This window comes from Lutjanus erythropterus, chromosome 15, assembly GCF_056507025.1.
Source record: "Lutjanus erythropterus isolate fLutEry1 chromosome 15, fLutEry1.hap2, whole genome shotgun sequence".
Classification (NCBI taxonomy): Eukaryota; Metazoa; Chordata; class Actinopteri; order Lutjaniformes; family Lutjanidae; genus Lutjanus; species Lutjanus erythropterus.
Genome location: NC_139331.1, coordinates 11,252,039 through 11,270,265, shown reverse-complemented (window position 1 = coordinate 11,270,265; position 18,227 = coordinate 11,252,039). Strand labels below are relative to the sequence as shown.

General features: G+C 38.0%; 1 protein-coding gene across 1 annotated transcript; it reads right to left on the bottom strand.

The window, feature by feature from the left end:
• Window positions 1-2,844: 2,844 nt before the first annotated feature.
• Window positions 2,845-16,288, bottom strand: gtf2a1 (general transcription factor IIA, 1). Its single transcript, XM_084737303.1, has 10 exons — window positions 16,039-16,288; window positions 12,899-13,000; window positions 12,184-12,376; window positions 11,794-11,858; window positions 9,029-9,104; window positions 8,807-8,931; window positions 6,948-7,052; window positions 6,396-6,683; window positions 5,890-5,979; window positions 2,845-4,544 (listed from the first exon to the last, which is right to left on the bottom strand). Exons 1-10 carry the CDS (start codon window positions 16,066-16,068, stop codon window positions 4,437-4,439), a joined length of 1,182 nt encoding a protein of 393 aa, XP_084593429.1. The 5' UTR covers window positions 16,069-16,288; the 3' UTR covers window positions 2,845-4,436.
• Between the last annotated feature and the right edge of the window lie 1,939 nt (window positions 16,289-18,227).

Below are 18,227 nucleotides of genomic sequence, written 5' to 3'. Positions count from 1 at the left end.
TCACAGGCAGCCAGGGATACATTCTTCCTCCACTAGGTCTGTTCAGGGCTGAATAAGTCTTTGTGAAGCGTGATATATTGTAGAAGTGACAGCCGGCCTCAAATCCATTTACAATCAAGGGCAAAAATCTCCATGTAGTTTCTGAATCGGCTTTAATCCCAGACAGCACCACACCTTTATCTCATAATTACCCGTTAGGAAATACACAGGGATTGTATCAGTTTGGGTAGGAATTAGAGGAAAGGCAGGGAGAACGCCCATGCTCTGCTAACCCTGACAGCCATCCAGACGCTGGATTATACAGCTAGAGAAGTGGAATTGAAGACAGGCTGGGCCAGATTCTTGGTCTCAAGTCCATGTTGCATCAGATGTAATAAGGAAGTGCTTCCCAACTGGGGCTCCCTGTGCCCCAGGGTGTACTTCTGCCTAAAAAGTTAGCCAACATATGTGTAAAGATTAGAGTAACTCGACTAATTAAAACAGATATTAAGCTTCCAGATTTCAGAATATACTCATATTGAGTCAGCTACGACACATGAACACTGTGTGAAAACCAGTGAGCAAGCAGGCAGACAAGTCAGACAGCTATCTTTTTTGGTAAATAACAAAATACAGCTAAAAAATAATGGATGATAAAATATTAGGTATGGATAAACAGATGAAATAGTGAATCATGATGCATAAATGGTCAAAAGTTAACTAAAAGCAAAGCCGTGAAAACAGCTAAAAATAAGTGTAATGTTGAATCGCTGGAACAGCTATTGTTACAACAATACAAGTAAATAATGGATGGTCACAATTGCTAAAAGTAAAGGATAAATGCACCAGCCAAAAAACAATGAAAGAAGGAATAGCTAAAAGTAAAGGACCAACAGTTAAAAGAGACCTTTTTCATGGCAGCCATATTAGAATGAGATATAGCAGGGTAAACACAAGTGTTATTTGTTTTAGGTCCCAGTCAACAGTGTAGCAGCCTTTCCAGTGAGCCAACAAGCACAATAGCAGCACCCTGACTCTGTTTGACTTGAATGGAACTTAATCTTAATTAATATTATTGGTAGCACCTGTGTTTACTCTGCTATCTCATGTCAATATGGCTGCTGTGAAAAAGACCTATTGGGGGAAAGGTTGAAATCTAGCTAAAACTAAGAGTTAATGAAAGACTTAGAACTTAAAAGTAATGTATGAATAGTTAGCTAAAAGCAAAGAATTGCCAAAAGTAATGGGTAGTGTTAATCACAGAATATTTTCATTCTGTCATTGGTGGTCTTTCTCACTTAAAACAATAACAAAAGATGTAGTTTGATGATTTTGTGAAGTAGCATTGGATCATGTAGTTTTCTTCACTTTAGATGATGAAAATATATAACATGACTCAGGCAGAAACCATGTTCATGAAAGGGGTAATATTTAAGTTTTATTCACGTTACATTTGGTCATGTTCACCGACTTTCGTTCACAATCTATGACACATGACACATATCCAGCTAGCTAGCAACAGCTAGCAGGAGACACTGTTATCTTGAATAAAATACGGATTTCTCTGTGTTCAAAACATGTCAGTAGGCAACTCAACAAAATTTGTAACATGTCAAGGGTTTGTCCACATTTTTATGCAGACATGTTAGCTTTAATAAGTAGCCTTATAATTAAGGATGAAAGGTTGAAATATTTGAAAGTAATTAATAAATTGTTACAGTAGTTAGCTAAAAATGAATGGTGAATAGTTAACAGCTGAAAGTAATAATGGATAAATGAAGCAAACATTAAAAATTTGTGTGAATAAAAATATAGTATTTTAGTAATATTAATGTACATATGAATAGTGTTGAGTAACATCCAGTTTGAAACTCAATTCAACAGAGAACTATAAAGACATTCTGAGCATGGAGCTGGTGTTCATGAAGGGGCACTTGACTTCATCTGATAGAGCTGTGGAGGCAAGTCAGGCAAAAAGGTTGATATCCAGTGTAGTAAGGTAATATATCAAATGCTTGAAGACTATTAGGTCTGAATAAATAAGTCCACACTGACAGTGATTTATTCACCTGTTTAAAATTACTAAAATGCTGCAAGAGTTACATTTTCTTTTTGGGGAAAAGTCAACTTTGCCAAAGAGACTTATTCAAAGCACAAGCTTCTGAGTTCTTTTTTCCAAACTTGATTTAATTTAAAAAAAAAATTAAATGAATAATAAGAACAATACAATTCCTTAATCATTTGAACAGCAGCTAGAACACACACAACAAAACAATTAGAAAGCAGTGAATACATTTTTAATAGACATCCCTCTCATCAGCTCATCTATCATTTGCAAATATTGGAAAACTGAAATAAAGTTCAAAAGGCACACGCAACATTCAATGATAAGGAGATTAACGTAAAGTAATTAACCAACTATGAGCAGATTTTGGTGACTAATTATCAAATTAATGACAAGCTACTGAATGCTGACCTGAAAGCCTGGGATTTCTCTCTGATGTTTTTTCTTGAAACAGTGCTCTACTTGAAATGTGTTGGAAACTTTAGTCTCATGGTACATTTTGTGTCATTTGAGGATGGTGATGGGCCATTGTAACAGTGTCTATTTAAACGTAACATTACAACTGCTGTTTTCAGTGAACATAACACAAAAGAAATGCAATTACTTTTTAGTGGGGAAAGAAAAATCTTAAATAAAATCCATTTATTCCAATTAGATCATGAAAATGTATGAAATATGTTATTTTTCACTTCATGGTTCTACCAGTTATCTTTTTCAGTGCTTCCTTGGTATTGATGCGGTTTCTTCAAAAAACACACACTATTCTATGGAGTCAACCATCAACCAAATCAACACAACAGTCAAAAAACACATACTTTATTTCAAATTGCTGCAACAGGGGCACTAAAAACAAACTGCAGAGAAACACACGGGCCCCCGAGTTCAACTCACTTCGATAGAAAATATTCTTATTTAAAATTCATGGATAAAATGAAAGCACAGGAGAACATATGGTGGACGAAATGGTTTGGGAACACAGCGTTATAATGCAGCTTTGTCCAGCCAACAGAAAAAAAAGGAACACTTATTAGATTATAAGAGCACAGTTTGGTGCGGCTTTCCAACCTCTTCAAAATATAGAACATTTCATGAACTTTCAGGAATAAATAAATAAAAAAAAGGACTCCATCCTGTCCCCACCAAAAAAAAAAAATCATCTAATTTTCTATTTAACTGTTTCAACTGTGACATTTTGAGATTATTGGGTGTGCAAGAGAAATAGACAGTTCCAGAGAAAAGCGGTGACGACACACACACAGACACTCACCACACTCCCACACAGTCAGTCATTGTCTCACAGACACGCACATACACACAAATGGACAGAAGACAGAGCACGCTGTGGCTACTGATTAACGTGACTGACTGATTTCACAACACATTGATAAACTTGACAGTGCAAATTTTCAGACGGCTGCAGAGAACTAAAATAAGAGCAAAGAAGATACACCAACAGGACAAACTTTCAGACATTTTTGTACAATTCTTAAATGATTTCAGTGTTGGATCTGCTCTTCCTTTTTCTTTTTTTGTTTTGGGATACAGATGGAATGAAGCTCCAGAGAAGCCGATGAGGAAAATAACAGTAGTTTCTTGGATTCAGCACTGCTTAGAAGATTAAAAAATGCTTTTAAACAACTTTTAATTTAGAATTCCTGTAATTTTACCTTCTTTGTCTTAACCCTTCATTTAAAAAAATGCTTAAAACAATAAACAGGTTGTTAACTACATAAAACACTCTGGAGCACCATTATCATAAACATGAATTGAGACAGAATTATGATCCAAGAACAAAAAATTCAAAGCCAAAAAGGTGATTCTGGCCGTTCTAAAGGCAGCAATTTTGACTGGTGGCACTAAGTTTGGACTTAAATGTAGACACGAGTCAATCCAGTCAACCGACTACAGTGCATCACGATGGTGTTTCTCATCTACGGGGTTATAATGAATGACCTCTGACCTTCCTGTGGCGGGGCAGGTCAGATCAGGTCACCCTGGTCCACTACACCTGTACGATGTGAAATGCTTTACTTTCTGATGTAGGTGAATTCTCTCAGGAAAAAAAGAAAGAGAAGCCTGGAAGAAGCAAAAACAGATAAACAATGCTCTGTTTGCAGGCTTCCCCTTCCCCTGTAGGTTTCTCATCCTGCAAGGCTAGTTGAGTGTTTTTTTTTTGTTGTTGTTGTTTTTTTTTGTTTTTGTTTTTGACCACACCCGGGTTTTTACAGTACCTCACAGTCCTTTGGGTTTGTCAGAGTTCTCAGAGACTCAGAAGAAGTTTCCTGAAATGAATCCAGTCACAGGATATGGAAGGATATTGAAGTGTCTGTTAACTGGATAGAAGGAGTTACAGAATTCCTGCTCCTGATTTTTTTTTTCTGTTTCTACTTCTTCACCATTCAGCATCCCCAATGGCTTTGGAGAAGACATAGTCTCTCCCATTCAGATTCATGATCCCGTCCTTCAGGTGGAATTTCCATTTGTTCTTACTTCTGTGAATCTGGGGAGCAAAGAGAAGGAAATGAAGGTTGTGGGCGTCAAGGACAGATGGACACTGTTTCATCTTACAGAAGACGCAGGCTCTAATGTCTTTAACCTGCACACACTGAAGGCTCAGCTGGACACAAACACTGAGATATTACCCAGCATTCACCAATACTTATTTATAAGCATCAAATCGTGTTATAATACACTTGGGGTTGTATGATACTGGAGATTAAACGCTGCACTCAAGGCAAAAAACACAGTTTATATCCATCATACTGAAGAGTTCCAGGCTTCATTCACAACCTTGGCATACGAATACTAAATCATCACATTTCAGCTTTTTGTTTTTTTACAGCTTTTTGTTTTGCTTTTTTGTGTCTATCCAGTCTGTTTAAACCCAGTATTTTGCACAGTTTCTAGGGATATCACAATACCAGAAATTCAGTAGTTGATACCAAAAACCAGTGAACACCTTTTCCAAAGTCAAATTCAAGCACTTTAAGAATTTTCAAGGTGTATTTTCAAGCTCTTCAAGCACCTTACAACTGTGGTAAATTACATAATTACATACATACCATATATGCTCAAAATGATTATTTCACTTCATCACATTAAATCAGATGATATTGAGACATAAACAATCAAAATTATGTTTGATGATAGAATATTGAAGAAGGCCCAAGGATACCCAATTCGATACCACAGTTAAAAACGAAAACAATAGTAATAATAATTTTTATCCGGTATTATTTTTCTTTGCCATAAATCTCTTCTGAGATTCTAGGACAAAAGACTGACGTTGATATTTATTATGCCCGCTACACAGTCACAGGACCTTGTTGCCATGTATGAAAAGTAATGCAAAAGTGATTTCTGCTGCAAAAAAAAAAAAAAATACATGTGAAAAAAAAAATCATTAGCAGTTTAATGTAAAATTGTTTTTCTTTATATTATAAAGAAAATATATCTGGTAGATTCTAAACTAGTTCCAGTAGATTACTGCATAAAGAAAGTAGTTCCTACATAAAACTGCTCACAACAAGGTCTGTGGGTTATTCTGAGTCACCAGGTCATGACTTTTGTATAGTATATGTATATGTTTTTGATTTTGAGGTCCAGTGTCCATTTAAGTTCAAATTCAGATAATTGAATGAGACTTTTTAAAGACCTGAGGGTCATGACACCATATAATATGACAGACATTCGAATCGTCATTCAAAAACCTTAACAGAAGCTTCAAATGTACAAAAAAACTTTCAATACTGACTTCCACAGATAGATATCAGGGAATTACAACTTTGGCACTTGCATATCTTTACATGCTGGTTGATTCTCCTACAGAAACGATCATTTCTTACCTTGTCATACTGGCACACAACTACATTCTCTGTATCAAACAGCTCCTGGTCCTCCTCGTCACTGACATCGTCCCCACTGTTCAGAGGCTCCTGATGATGAAACCAAACCAACAAGTTCAACATTAAATCATGTGCACGTGTGCAAAAGCCTTTGAAGCTGAGTTTCTGCTCTATAAAGCCTTAAAAAACAAAGACTGGCTGAGCTTGGAAAGCTGAAATGTCCCATTGATTTTGCTGTAGGGGAATCACACCAGTAAATGATCCATATTTATTATCTAGGGAAGAGACAATGTCATTATACAGTATGACATCTTTATTCTCCTGAACACGAGCGGAACGTCTTAGATTATATTGATTTCTGGCCTGTTGAACTTTTTTCAAACACTGATTCACTAAGAGCAATTCTAATTATTTCTGCCAAGCCTGACAACATCCAACACTGTACTACAGCTGCCATTAAACAGCAGGATTTGTTCTGTCCGTTAGACTTTCCTACCAGAACACACCTCTTCCACCTGCCCGTCCTCTCCTCCGTCCTTGTCCTTCTCCTCCTCGTCATCTTCATCGTACTCCTCCTCCTCATCCTCGTCTTCCTCCGAGGACGTGTCTCCGGTGCCGTCCACCTGCAGCATCATGGGAGGCTGCTGGGGCTGAGGCTGGGGCTGAGCCTGGGGCTGGGCCTGCTGCTGGGCCGGGGCCTGTGGTGCAGCTGCGCCCTGGGCCTGCTGAACCTGCTGGACCTGAGCTGTAGCTGCCTGACCGGGCTGCTGCGCCATAGCTGCTGCCTGCATCACCTGACGGGAAAAAGACCCAAGAGGAGCAAATGATAATGTCAATCATCTAACTAGCTTATTAGATATAATTGTTAGTTGCAGCCCTAATATGGGATCAATAGATATAAAAAAAATAAACAATTTTAAATCAAGCTTCTTGTCCACCTTTGTGCATGCTAGGAGTAATATTAACACAACCAACATACTTCAGTCTAAAACAGACACTGATTTTGACTAATAAAAGATCAAATAAATCAGTAATGAAGGAGCTGAAGAAGTGCTGACCTGTGTATTGCCTTGGACTTTGTTTCCTGAAGCTAAGACAATCTGCTGCGGCTGGATGATGACTCCTGCTTGCTGGGGCAGGCCTCCCTGCAGAGGAGCCAGGACCTGCACAGACACAGTAAACAAGAAGAAGCCATGTTTTACAAAAGATAAATATTGGTCTACTGTCTTACTGTAAATTTCAAGCAGTGATGCGGTTTTGTTGAAACGCAGCGAAAGTCAGATTCTGGCTAATGGCGCAGTGGTAGATTTAAATGGCATTTTACTACTGCTGGTTCAACTGGAGAAGTGACTGATATAAAGGTCATGGATAATATTTCTTAGGGAAAATGTGGAGGGTTGACTAGTTGAGAAATTATTCTGTTTTCATGACATTTCTTTTCCCATAATTCAATTATTTCCACCAGTTGGTTCTTCCACTGCTGAAACACCACAGTTGTTCAGTCAAACAGTATTATTTTTCATGGTCAGATCAGACACAGGATATCAATGTCAACATGATTATATTCTGTACTATGAGCTATTGATTGTTGTTCTTAAGACCAAAGATAAACAAGATACAGACACCTGTTTTTAGTTTTCAAAGGCCTCGCTAAAGTCAGTCGTTCTCTAACTTTTTTCAATGTCTCTCCTATGAAAAATGTTTTAGTTAGTACCCCCTCAGCAGCCCAAAACATTTTTGGTAGGAAAAAAGGCTGTATAATGTAAATACCATTCAAACATATTCCTCTTGATGCTGACAGTATTTTGTTGGCTCTGTTTTCCCATCCTTTTTGCTTCTGCGTTTTCAGCTGTATTATGGCTACATTTCAACCACAAATCCATTTTCTTCATTTTCGTCTGTCATTCAATACCAAAACTGGCTTCCTGCTCTTTGTGACTATGATTGCGTTTGTTGTTTTCTTCCTCAGTGAGGTTTTACAACAGTTGACAGTTTTCTGCAGTTAATGATCACATTAAAAAAAAGGAATACCGACAAGACAATATGACTGAATCAAACGTACATTTTTTATTGAACTTGGTGTAATTATTTTAGGAATTATGCACAAATTATATATTTTTAATCAAAATTAAAATAGAAGAAAAAACTCACATACCCTCTGCAATACTTTAGATTATCACTAGGGGTACTTGGGCCTCAGGCCAGAGGGAAGACCCTCAAAAGTGATTCCGTTTTTTATATTTTCTAAGGTTTCCCACATATGAAATGGATTCATGTGAAAAAATATTTTTCTGCACAAGTGGTTAAATTAACAGACACAGTGGCACCCCATGAATAAAATGTGTGCAAAATAAAGTCAGGACGTATGAAAGATGAGACACCTCAGGTCATGAAATTTCATAATACAAGCTCCTATTGATCCCAAATGCGTGGTCGGGTTGTTCCTTTACATGTTTAAAAAAAACCAAACAAACCAAGTAGAAGAAGTGGAAATATCAAAACTGTCCATCTATGACTGTCTATGATGAATCTATTCATTTACTTTACGGCAACTTTGGCTGAGATACGCCCAGAGATACCAAGCATGCTGGAAAGGGATAATTATGATGAATCCACCAATACATGATATGTACCTGCAGCAGGTATGATCAGTGGTCTATATTTAGATACGTATGAGGTGTCCCAAGCGAAATTAAATGGACATCACTGGCAAATCTGCAATCAATCCAGTGAATGAAAAAAACACTTGAATTAGGGAGTAACTGTAACAATCTGCTTATTGAAAGTTTTATATCAACTTGAATTTAAAGGAGCACTATGTAAAAAGACTACACACTCAAAATAAACTCATCACCTATCCTGTCTCATAATAAAACACTGTCTGAAGCTAGGTGTTCCTGTGTAATAGGGCATATACCTGTTGTATGACCGGTGCCTGCACACCACCAGGCTGCATCTGCTGCTGCAGGAGGATCTGCTGCTGGGGCTGCTGGATGATGTACTGGGCCCCGTTGGGAGCACGAACCACCTGCAGGATCTGACCTGAGAGACCACAAGACAGTAGAGCCACGAGTGCTTTTCGATATCTAAGTGTGTCCGCACAATCTGATGCACAGGTAAACTTGTGAGCGTGTTTTACCTTGGCTGGTGATGAGCTGTTGGTATGGGGTGACTCCTGTGGGCAAAGCAAGGGTTGCTGCAGTAGCTGCTGCACTCTAGAGGAGAAAAGGAGAACACACCGGCAATGAGGTACATAAACATAAACACCAACTCCACAGGCAAAAGCCCTACAGCAGGCTTTTAGAGTTCAAGAATGTGGAAAACAAGTTTGAAGGTTGTCAAGGAGTAAATGCTTTATAGCTGTATTAAAATTACACAGGTATTTCTGACTTTAGTGTTAAGTACATTTCTCTGGAGGGATTTTAATATATTTATGAAATACAGCACAACATCTTCACAATTAAAGTGCTAATACTTGTATTCCCTTGGCTGTCGTGATAAAAGCAGACGTTACTCATTTGCATTTGTTCGTTTTATCTGCCAGGTTTGATGGTGAAAGGTTAGAAATTTGCAAGTGAAGCTTAAAAACAGCATTTGAGAATTAAGACTAAAAAATGAGGTTTACTACAACTGCACAGATGCTAGCCTTGACATTAACAGATGGCTGGCCAAACTAAAGTGTCGAGAGTAGGAAGCATAAAAAGGAAGAAAGTGTTGATGCTCCATTGTGCGAAATTAAAACTGATGAAGGAAAAGGTGTGTTTGTCGGTGTGTGAGACACAACAGGAGCATGTAAGAGGATGTATTATCTCCAGCTTTATCGACGCTGCAATCCAGGTCTCTTCCTCTCTGCTATTCTCATGCTTTTCATGTCCTTCTGCCCCCCCATCTGTCTCTTACTAGACAAGTCATCCTCTTCTGAAGAAAAAAGGCCTGAAAAGAAACATTAAAATCCTCCTCTTTTTTGCTGACTGCTAAAAGTGCATGCAAAAAAGCATGCAATAATTTTGAATTCTTGCCTCTCTCTCAATACAAGCAAATTAATATAGTGCTTGTAAGTTTTTGAGGTAGAAGTTGTACTGCAACAAAAGAAGACATCAGAAATGGCATTTTCTCACAGACAAGTTTGTCCCCAAAAAGACGTGCTGTGCTTGGCTGCATTTACTGCAATGTGTTCTATGACTCATCAACGCGATCATGAACGGAAATTCATTAATTACCGTTACATAAGTCAGCACATTGCGATGGCAGCGCCCAGTCAAAGCGTGATTCCCTTGGAGAACACGCTGCAGCTAAAAGACTTTGTCTGGGATCCTCAGAAGTGAGGGGAATATTTTAGACAGGGATCGAACGATGCGGTGCTCTATAAGCTCTGCAAATTGGATATAGCTTATCAGTGCACTACAACTGCTCTGCACGACCACTTCAGGTGAAAACACTGGAGTGCTGTCAGGTCAGACAGACAGCACCATCCTGTTTACTCTTGTCCCCACCCAAACATAATATAGTAGTAGGCACTTAATTGATTTTTTAAATATTTCTTCGTTGCCCCCATGTTCAAAGTAATTTCTGCACTGCTTCTCTTACAGTATACTAACACCATACATCATCCACTGTTGTTATTCAGCTGTTTTGCATTTTTTGTTTACTTTGACAGCCATGTATGAGACACAAAGTGGCTTTTGTTATTTTCCTCACCCAACTGATAAAGATACATTTATCAGTGATTATCTTAACTGCATAATTCTCCTCTGGGAAATTAAATACATATCATAACCATTTCAAATTTGAAGTCAAATACCTAAATAAAAATACAGATTCTCCAGTTCAGGGACAGGGTTAACAGAAATCTTTTTGAATCTGAGATCCAGTATTTTTCCTATCAGGCATCTGACAAATAGGGTCTATTAAACAGGGTGGAAATTTAAAAATTTGACATTTCACAAATATCTTTTCTCCAATGTGCTTCATATATTTAAGAATGATGATTAAATAAAACATTGAAATATTAAGGAGACAAGTTTTTGATATTTATTTTACGTAAATTAATTGTTACATTAATCAAGTAACAAAAAGAATCTTGAGAATAAACAGAAAGAAAATCTGTTTGATTAAAATTGATATTTCTGCATAGTTTTATTCAGTGCCCTTCATCAAACTGTCTATAACTGCTTATAAACTATAGTTTTTGGTTTGCTTACTTTTAAAAAAAAAACAAAACAAGTCTTTATTTGCAAATGATGCAAAATTGACAGATACAGAAAATTCAAGGGTTTCACAGATAAATCCCCAGCCCCTCTGCTCAAACACGCCTATCTACTACAAATCTTGGGTTAGATTAATACAATTAAACATTCTACCAAGTCTATCTTTAGGGTAGATGTTATTCATTTTTGTATGTCATCTCTAATTGTATACATTAATTTTTCCTCATCTAAAATATGGTCTATTGCTGTTAACCATAGTGGTAGTTTAGTGGATTTTGCTGTTTCCATGTCCTCATCACCTGCTTCATGGCTGTCACATGCAGTATGTTATAAAGATGGATGTCAGTAGTGTTTATTGTCCCCGGTAAATTAATATCATAATTAATTTTCTGGCTTCAGATGTTCATTTAACTCAAAGATATTCATCAATGTTTCTTAAACGTCTTCCCTTAACAGTATTACCAATGGACATTTAAAAAAAGGTATTTGTATAATTTTCTTTTTGTTCTCCACATCCTCTCCAACAACTGGTTCCTACTAGGGGGTAACATCTGCCATACTCACAAGCTGTAATAAAATACATCACGCTCACTTCCCAAGCAAATTCCCTCTAGTATTTGGATTGCGATGTCTTACAAATTCCAATTAAGGAGCCCAAACTGTAACTTAATGTTCATTTTCTAAATTATCAACTTACCATCCCTGTTGCACTCATGTGCTGTAGAATCTTTGAATCCTGAACAATGACTTGCTGCTGGGGAGCTGTGAAGAGAAAAATGTTTAAATCATAAAGCTACTAATAGTATCCTTAGAAATTAGATTGAACAGAGCAAAGAACGATCTGTGAGAACTGATTTGGTCAAGTCATTGAATCAGCTACTAGCTCTTAAAATCTAATCAGGTAGTTATGCATAATAACTTCACTTTTTGAGTATCACATTCTGTCAAGCAATCCCTTTAATAGAGCAATTTTCCACGACAAGAAGAATACAAGGTTGAATAAGACATGTTGAAATGGGCATTTTTGTGGTATGTAGAAATGGCATTAACAGATGTCAGATCTTTAGTCGTGCCAGTGCTGACCAACCTTGCTGCTGCTGAGGGGGCAGGATGACTTGCTGGGTCTGTGCTGGCTGGGTAACCTGCTGGACCTGCTGGACCTGTTGAACCTGCTGCTGCTGTTGCTGCTGCTGCTGCTGCTGAGCGGCCTGCAGGGCTGCCTGCTCCTCGGTGTGGAAGCCGTCAACTGCCTTGGACTGCAGCAGCTTGTTTTCCCATAGCTGAAGCATCAAGTCACAAGAGAGGAACCATTTATCAAACATGAGGCAAAGGGCAACCAGTAGCTGTTGTAGGTCTCAACAAGCTAAATTTAAGCCGTAATTTAAGAACGACACTGAAGACTTCAGCTCTACAAAAGTAACTTGAATTTCATTCATTCGTTTGTTAAGACCTGTCAAATTCTGAACTTGTTTTTAAACTTTTTAAGAACCTGTAGAAACCCCATTTTAGAATTGGTTTGATTTGGTTCCAACATGGATTTTCCTGGTTTTCATGATAGTTTGTCATGTACCACTTTCATTATAACAATGAATCCATTTGGGGTATTCTCACAAAGATTTACTTCACTACTGTATAAGTGGAATTCTCAAATGTGTAGCTGACATTTGGGAAATCATATAGCAGCTTGAAACCAGCTAGTTCCTGCTATACAATTGAGTAGCACACCTCACCACACGAGCACGAGTAACATTTCCTCTATAGGGCTTGTATGCAGGAGGAACAATAGTGCTGGGGACAGTTACCGTTTTCAGCTCCAGAAGCACTTGCTCATCCACCCCCTCATCCAGGAACAGCTCTCGCACCTCGTTGATCACATCCTCAATCACAGACTTATATAGTTTAGGCTATGAGGAAGTGAACACAAAAAAAGGACAGAAAAAAACATTTCATTACTATGTACTATTTTCTGTTGTGATCTGTTTACCAGTTGGGATTTACTACAATGATCAGGACACACAGCACCAGTCACAAGTTGCTGTTAGATTTTCTTCACTTACCAGCCAAAAAAACAAAAACACACACATAATGATAATCTATTGAGTGTCTTAGTATGTAGGATTTAGTGGCATCTAGCTGTGACCAGTTAATTACCCCTTGCCGCACCCGTCCTGTCCAAGCATGTTTGAGCAACTACAATGGCAGCGAAATTTGCACATGGCAAAAATACTGGGGTGATGGTGGGGGGCGGGGGTCTCCACACACCCGAATGTGTCACAGGTGTGTCGCAGGAAGGTAAGACTTAAAGACAATGAAATTAGCTCCTGCAATATCCACATTTATGTCCATACATTACAGGTGTAATTTTTGGTCCAGACCATAGTCCTGGAGTTTGGTCTGGGTCTCATCTGGTTCAAACTGAACCACAATTCAGTTTGTTTTTTGGATGGTTCAGACTTTCGGACCAGTAACAGGAAATTTATGATGGGATGTCATCAGAGTCAGATGAAGGAAAAATGAAATGAGCTGCGGGAGCACGAGGACAGGACGAGACCACGTGTTTAATTGTCATCTAGCCTGACGACTTCATAAAGAGTCAACTGATCAAACCTCATAAAAAAGCGGACACTTTACAGTTGTGGTTTCATGGTGGAACTGTTGGTAGTAGTGCCATAATAATAACAATAATATTATGGTGACAACAACGGGAATCTATTCATTCATGTCTCTCCATACACTGCCACAGAAGTCAGGCTACTTGCCAAATTACAGACACACACCCGTCTACAAACCAATGTCAAATTTAGGCAGACGCAGTCCACAGCAGGACGTCAGAATGACCTGTCAAGTTTTTTGGAATGTTTACTCAATTGCAATGTGAAACCAAAACTAACCAGATGTGCACAGTGTCTCAAAAAATGAACCTTGGTGAACGCACCCTAAGATAGCAAAAATAAAAAAAAGTCTTAGGCACACAAAACAGGATGCTGGTACAGAAAAAAACACCGCTGAACACTGTCTAGTTTTATATACTGCAAACCCGATTTCAGTAAAGACTGAATTGAAGTCTTGAATGAGCATTTGCATCTCTTTTTTCATGGCTTAAGTACTTTCATATTGTTTTGTTTTAAATGTGGTGTTCAACAACTGCCAGTACTTCCAATACTATTGACAAGCTTAGTAGAAACACTGTGGCCTCTGTGGAAGAGAACCTGCGCCCTCTGTAGATGAACTGCTCATTCTAAGGTAACAAAAACAATTCTTAATTTCAGGTGACATGCTTAAGAGTATTAAATTCAATTTATGCCATATTCTGCCAATAGATACAACAAAATCTTACCCACTGAACCTTTAATTAAACATCAGGTACAAACAGTGCTTCACAGCTGCAGTAACACCATGTATAACAGACCGTGTAATGATACATTACATTTTATCTTGCTAAATAAACATAAATAAGTATAATAGGGTAATCTGTACAGCTGTTGTACAGAGATAGCTCAACTCTGAAACTAGTCCATGTTTAAAAAAATCTGGGATTCAGCTATAACATATGCACGGCTCTGTGGTTTGTCCTGCTAATCCATCAGAACCAGCTCTATATGCGTCTGTCACAAGCGATAAGGTACATATACAGCACGTCTCTCGGGATACCGTGGCACATATGGCGCAGACATCAAAACAACAACAACCCGTTTAAAAGGTCTACAGACGACACAACCGTCAACAGCAGAAGAAAAGCGGCACAATGTAGCCCCGAGAGCGACAGACACGCAGCAGGCCACCGCACTGTGCTGCATTGTCCCCAATGTCCGCAGCACGGACCTCGGTCTCTCCTTCCCTCCCCCTCGGCCCGTCTGCTCCACTATTTAAAGCACAGTCTGGTGTTTATATGTAGAGCCGGTGACGTAGCGTCGAGTAGCACCTTCCCATCCCGGGCAGTCTATATTAGAGAGCCAATATGGCGGTATAAAACCAGGCAGCAGAAAGGAGGAGGGCCAGAACCGGAGCGAGGGGAGACGTGGAAGCCATTTTACGGAGCGGCGAACTGCGCGCTCTCGACGGCCCCGTACATTGTACCTCATGTGGCGGAATGTGGAGTATATTTTCGGTTTTATATCTTATCAGTGCTCAGTTTTGACTATGTAATATGGCTTTCTCGGTGGGGAGAAGGAGAAAATTGTTATGAGATGGGTAAAAGTGGTGGTTTGGGACGACAACCCTGCCTTCTTGTCGTGGAATGGTGGACACAATGATGAGGCGTTACACTGAGCGTTGACGACTTTCGGCTAAAAAAAAGACTTTAATTTGTCAACAAAATAAGCTTAATTCATTCGCAGTGGATAGTGGCGATGTGCTTTGCGTACATCTGCATATCAAAATTACAGTAATATAAATAAAAAAGCTTATATTTTCTAATTGTCCTTTCATAACCGATACATCGACACAAACCGTGCTGTGACAGTTAACTAAAGTAACAGCAAAACCAGAACATACAGATAATCTATATTTTTAATTGATTTATCCATACACACAATGTCAGAAGCCCAAGACCCTAAAATGAACCACTGGTCAACTCCTGAAAGCTCCAATCTGACAAACAGCCCAAAATTTACTTTTTAAAAATGCATTTTAATCCTGTAAGGCTAAACTTGACACAATTTTCACTTATTTTCTGATTTTTTTAAACCAAATACAGCTCCCTCTCACGATAGCAATTGCTCTTACCAGGTGGTTTTATCTGAAAGAACACTCTAGTTTCGAAAACTGATTAAAATGGCCGATTGGCTGAACTTAAGTCTTAATTTTATTTGATATAACAGTGAAGTGTTTGTTAAAGCAGATTAATTGTACTGAAATAAATAAAAACCAGCTCGTCGACAGCTTTTCCATCATCTTTACCCCCATTTTTCCCCGCTGACAATCCTTAGAGATTGATCCTTACCACTGGGTTCGAGTTAGCCGAGCTCGCCATTATACGCGTAGTGTAAAAACCACACGGAAATAGGCGAGAAATAGAGCCAAAAAGTACGAAAAACGACTTAAAACAACTGGGAACGATATTTTAAAACAGCCGGCATCACTTTTGTAAATAAAACACAGTTTTAACGGTCTTATTTACAATCCCGGGCTGCGACTCCCCAGCCGTCCTCCTTCCGTCGTTGTTCTGCTTTATATACTGAGCGTTGGAGCTGCGAGTGCGCGAGACATAGGGCAGGGTCAAACCGCACATACCGCGAGATTTCGTGTCGAATATGACGACCAATAATTATGCCTGCTGCTGGGAAATGTAGTTTAGAGGTGGTAAGAGGAAAATAAACTTGTACTGATCGCATCAGCGTTATAATGCTCAGTGATCTTGTTTACTGAATTAGGCCAACTGTAAATATGACGACCCATATACGGAATTAACAACGCTCCGGGAGCCTTATACTCTCTACACAGTAGTAGATGATTGTAGATAATATAATGCTGGCACGGAGAAGTAAATAATGAATTTGTAATATTAAAAAAAGTTAAATATAATGAAAAAATAGAAACCCCACAGTAAAACCCAGACTTCAGCTTAAGCTTTATTATGCAGTGTTTAGTGATAGATGCCAGTTGATTAAAACAGTGCAATCTGATGACAGACAGTGTATTTAGGAGCACTGAAACTAGAAAATAAAAAAAATAAACAAAGAATTGACTCAATACGCAAATTACATGCCATTAAATGCAACAATATGAAACTATAATACCATTCTAATGTTTTATGAATGTAGGCGTAAATTAACATTCTGTATAAATTGTTACTGTATTTATTTGCGCTTTGCGCCAGTCCCTTTCCGTTTTATTTTCCCAGATGTATTTATACTAATGTAATTCTGCTTCTTTTCTTTTCTTTCTTTCTTTCTTCATTTTTTTTAAACATTTCTTTGTATATTTCTGCTTCCTTATACAAATGAAGGGCCAGCAATTCAAAGTGTTTCATGAGGTCAACTTTTTGCCTGTTGGTTTTGGTTGAATCACTATCAGAATGCTTAGATGCATAGATCAAATACACATGCCTTGTTTGAAAAAAATAATTGGGAAAGTAAATAAATAGGGAAAGTAATCCAAAATGAATGCAGATGCAATTTTAACAGAAAGATTCATTTCTGTCATTTTATAAATAAAATTTTATAACATTATTTTTGTGCATTTAATGGCATATTCATTAATTTATTCAGTCATTTATTTATTCATGTTTGATTTTGGCAGTTATGGTGCTTCATATAAAGGGCGCAGTGTAATACTATTCTAAAATCCTAGTCCTTTGTAATAAGCCTTCATTAAGACTTAAGTCTGACTCACTGGACTCGACTATGCATTTCCTCTTTGGTCATTTGTCTTATGTTTTCTGATGCATGTTATTATAAGTCAGAAAATGTTATAGTTGAGACTCAGTAAATAAAACTTGTATATTTATATTAAATTAATGACAAACAATTAGTTGATTCCACTAAGAGAGTAAGATTTTTTTTTTCATTGAAAAATTTATCTTGCATAGGAATATGGCCTTAAAGGGATAGTTCACCTAAAAATTAAAATTCAGTCACTATCTGCTCTCCCTCATGCTGAGGGTCAGGGTTTAATTTTTCTGTCCACAAAACACTCCTCAAGTTTCACAGGAAAACAGCGTTGCAAACCAAATAATGGAAATGAATAGTTACCAGTTTTCAATTGTAAAAAAACAGCCAAAAACAAACAAACATAAAATGTCTCCATACTGCTTGTCCAGTATAACCTATATAAAGAACCACCATGTTGTTTGTACACCATCACGCCACACACACCCAATTCAGACAATGTGCACATGATGAATGTAGCTCAAAACTAAGGATCCACGGTGTAGATTCAGGCTAAAAACATGGTGTAAATTAAGTCTTTCAAGTCAACTTGGCATGTTGGGACTTTAGGAATATTTGAAAACTGGTCACCATTCACTTCATTTGTGTGGGAGATTTTTCAACGCTGCTTTCATGTAAAAGTCGAGCAGTGTTTTGTGGACTAAAAAACTAAACCTGACCTTCAATCAGCAGGAGGGTGAGGAGATTTTCATTTTTGGGTGAACCATCCCTTTAAAGATGTAAAACCTATGTGATAAATTCA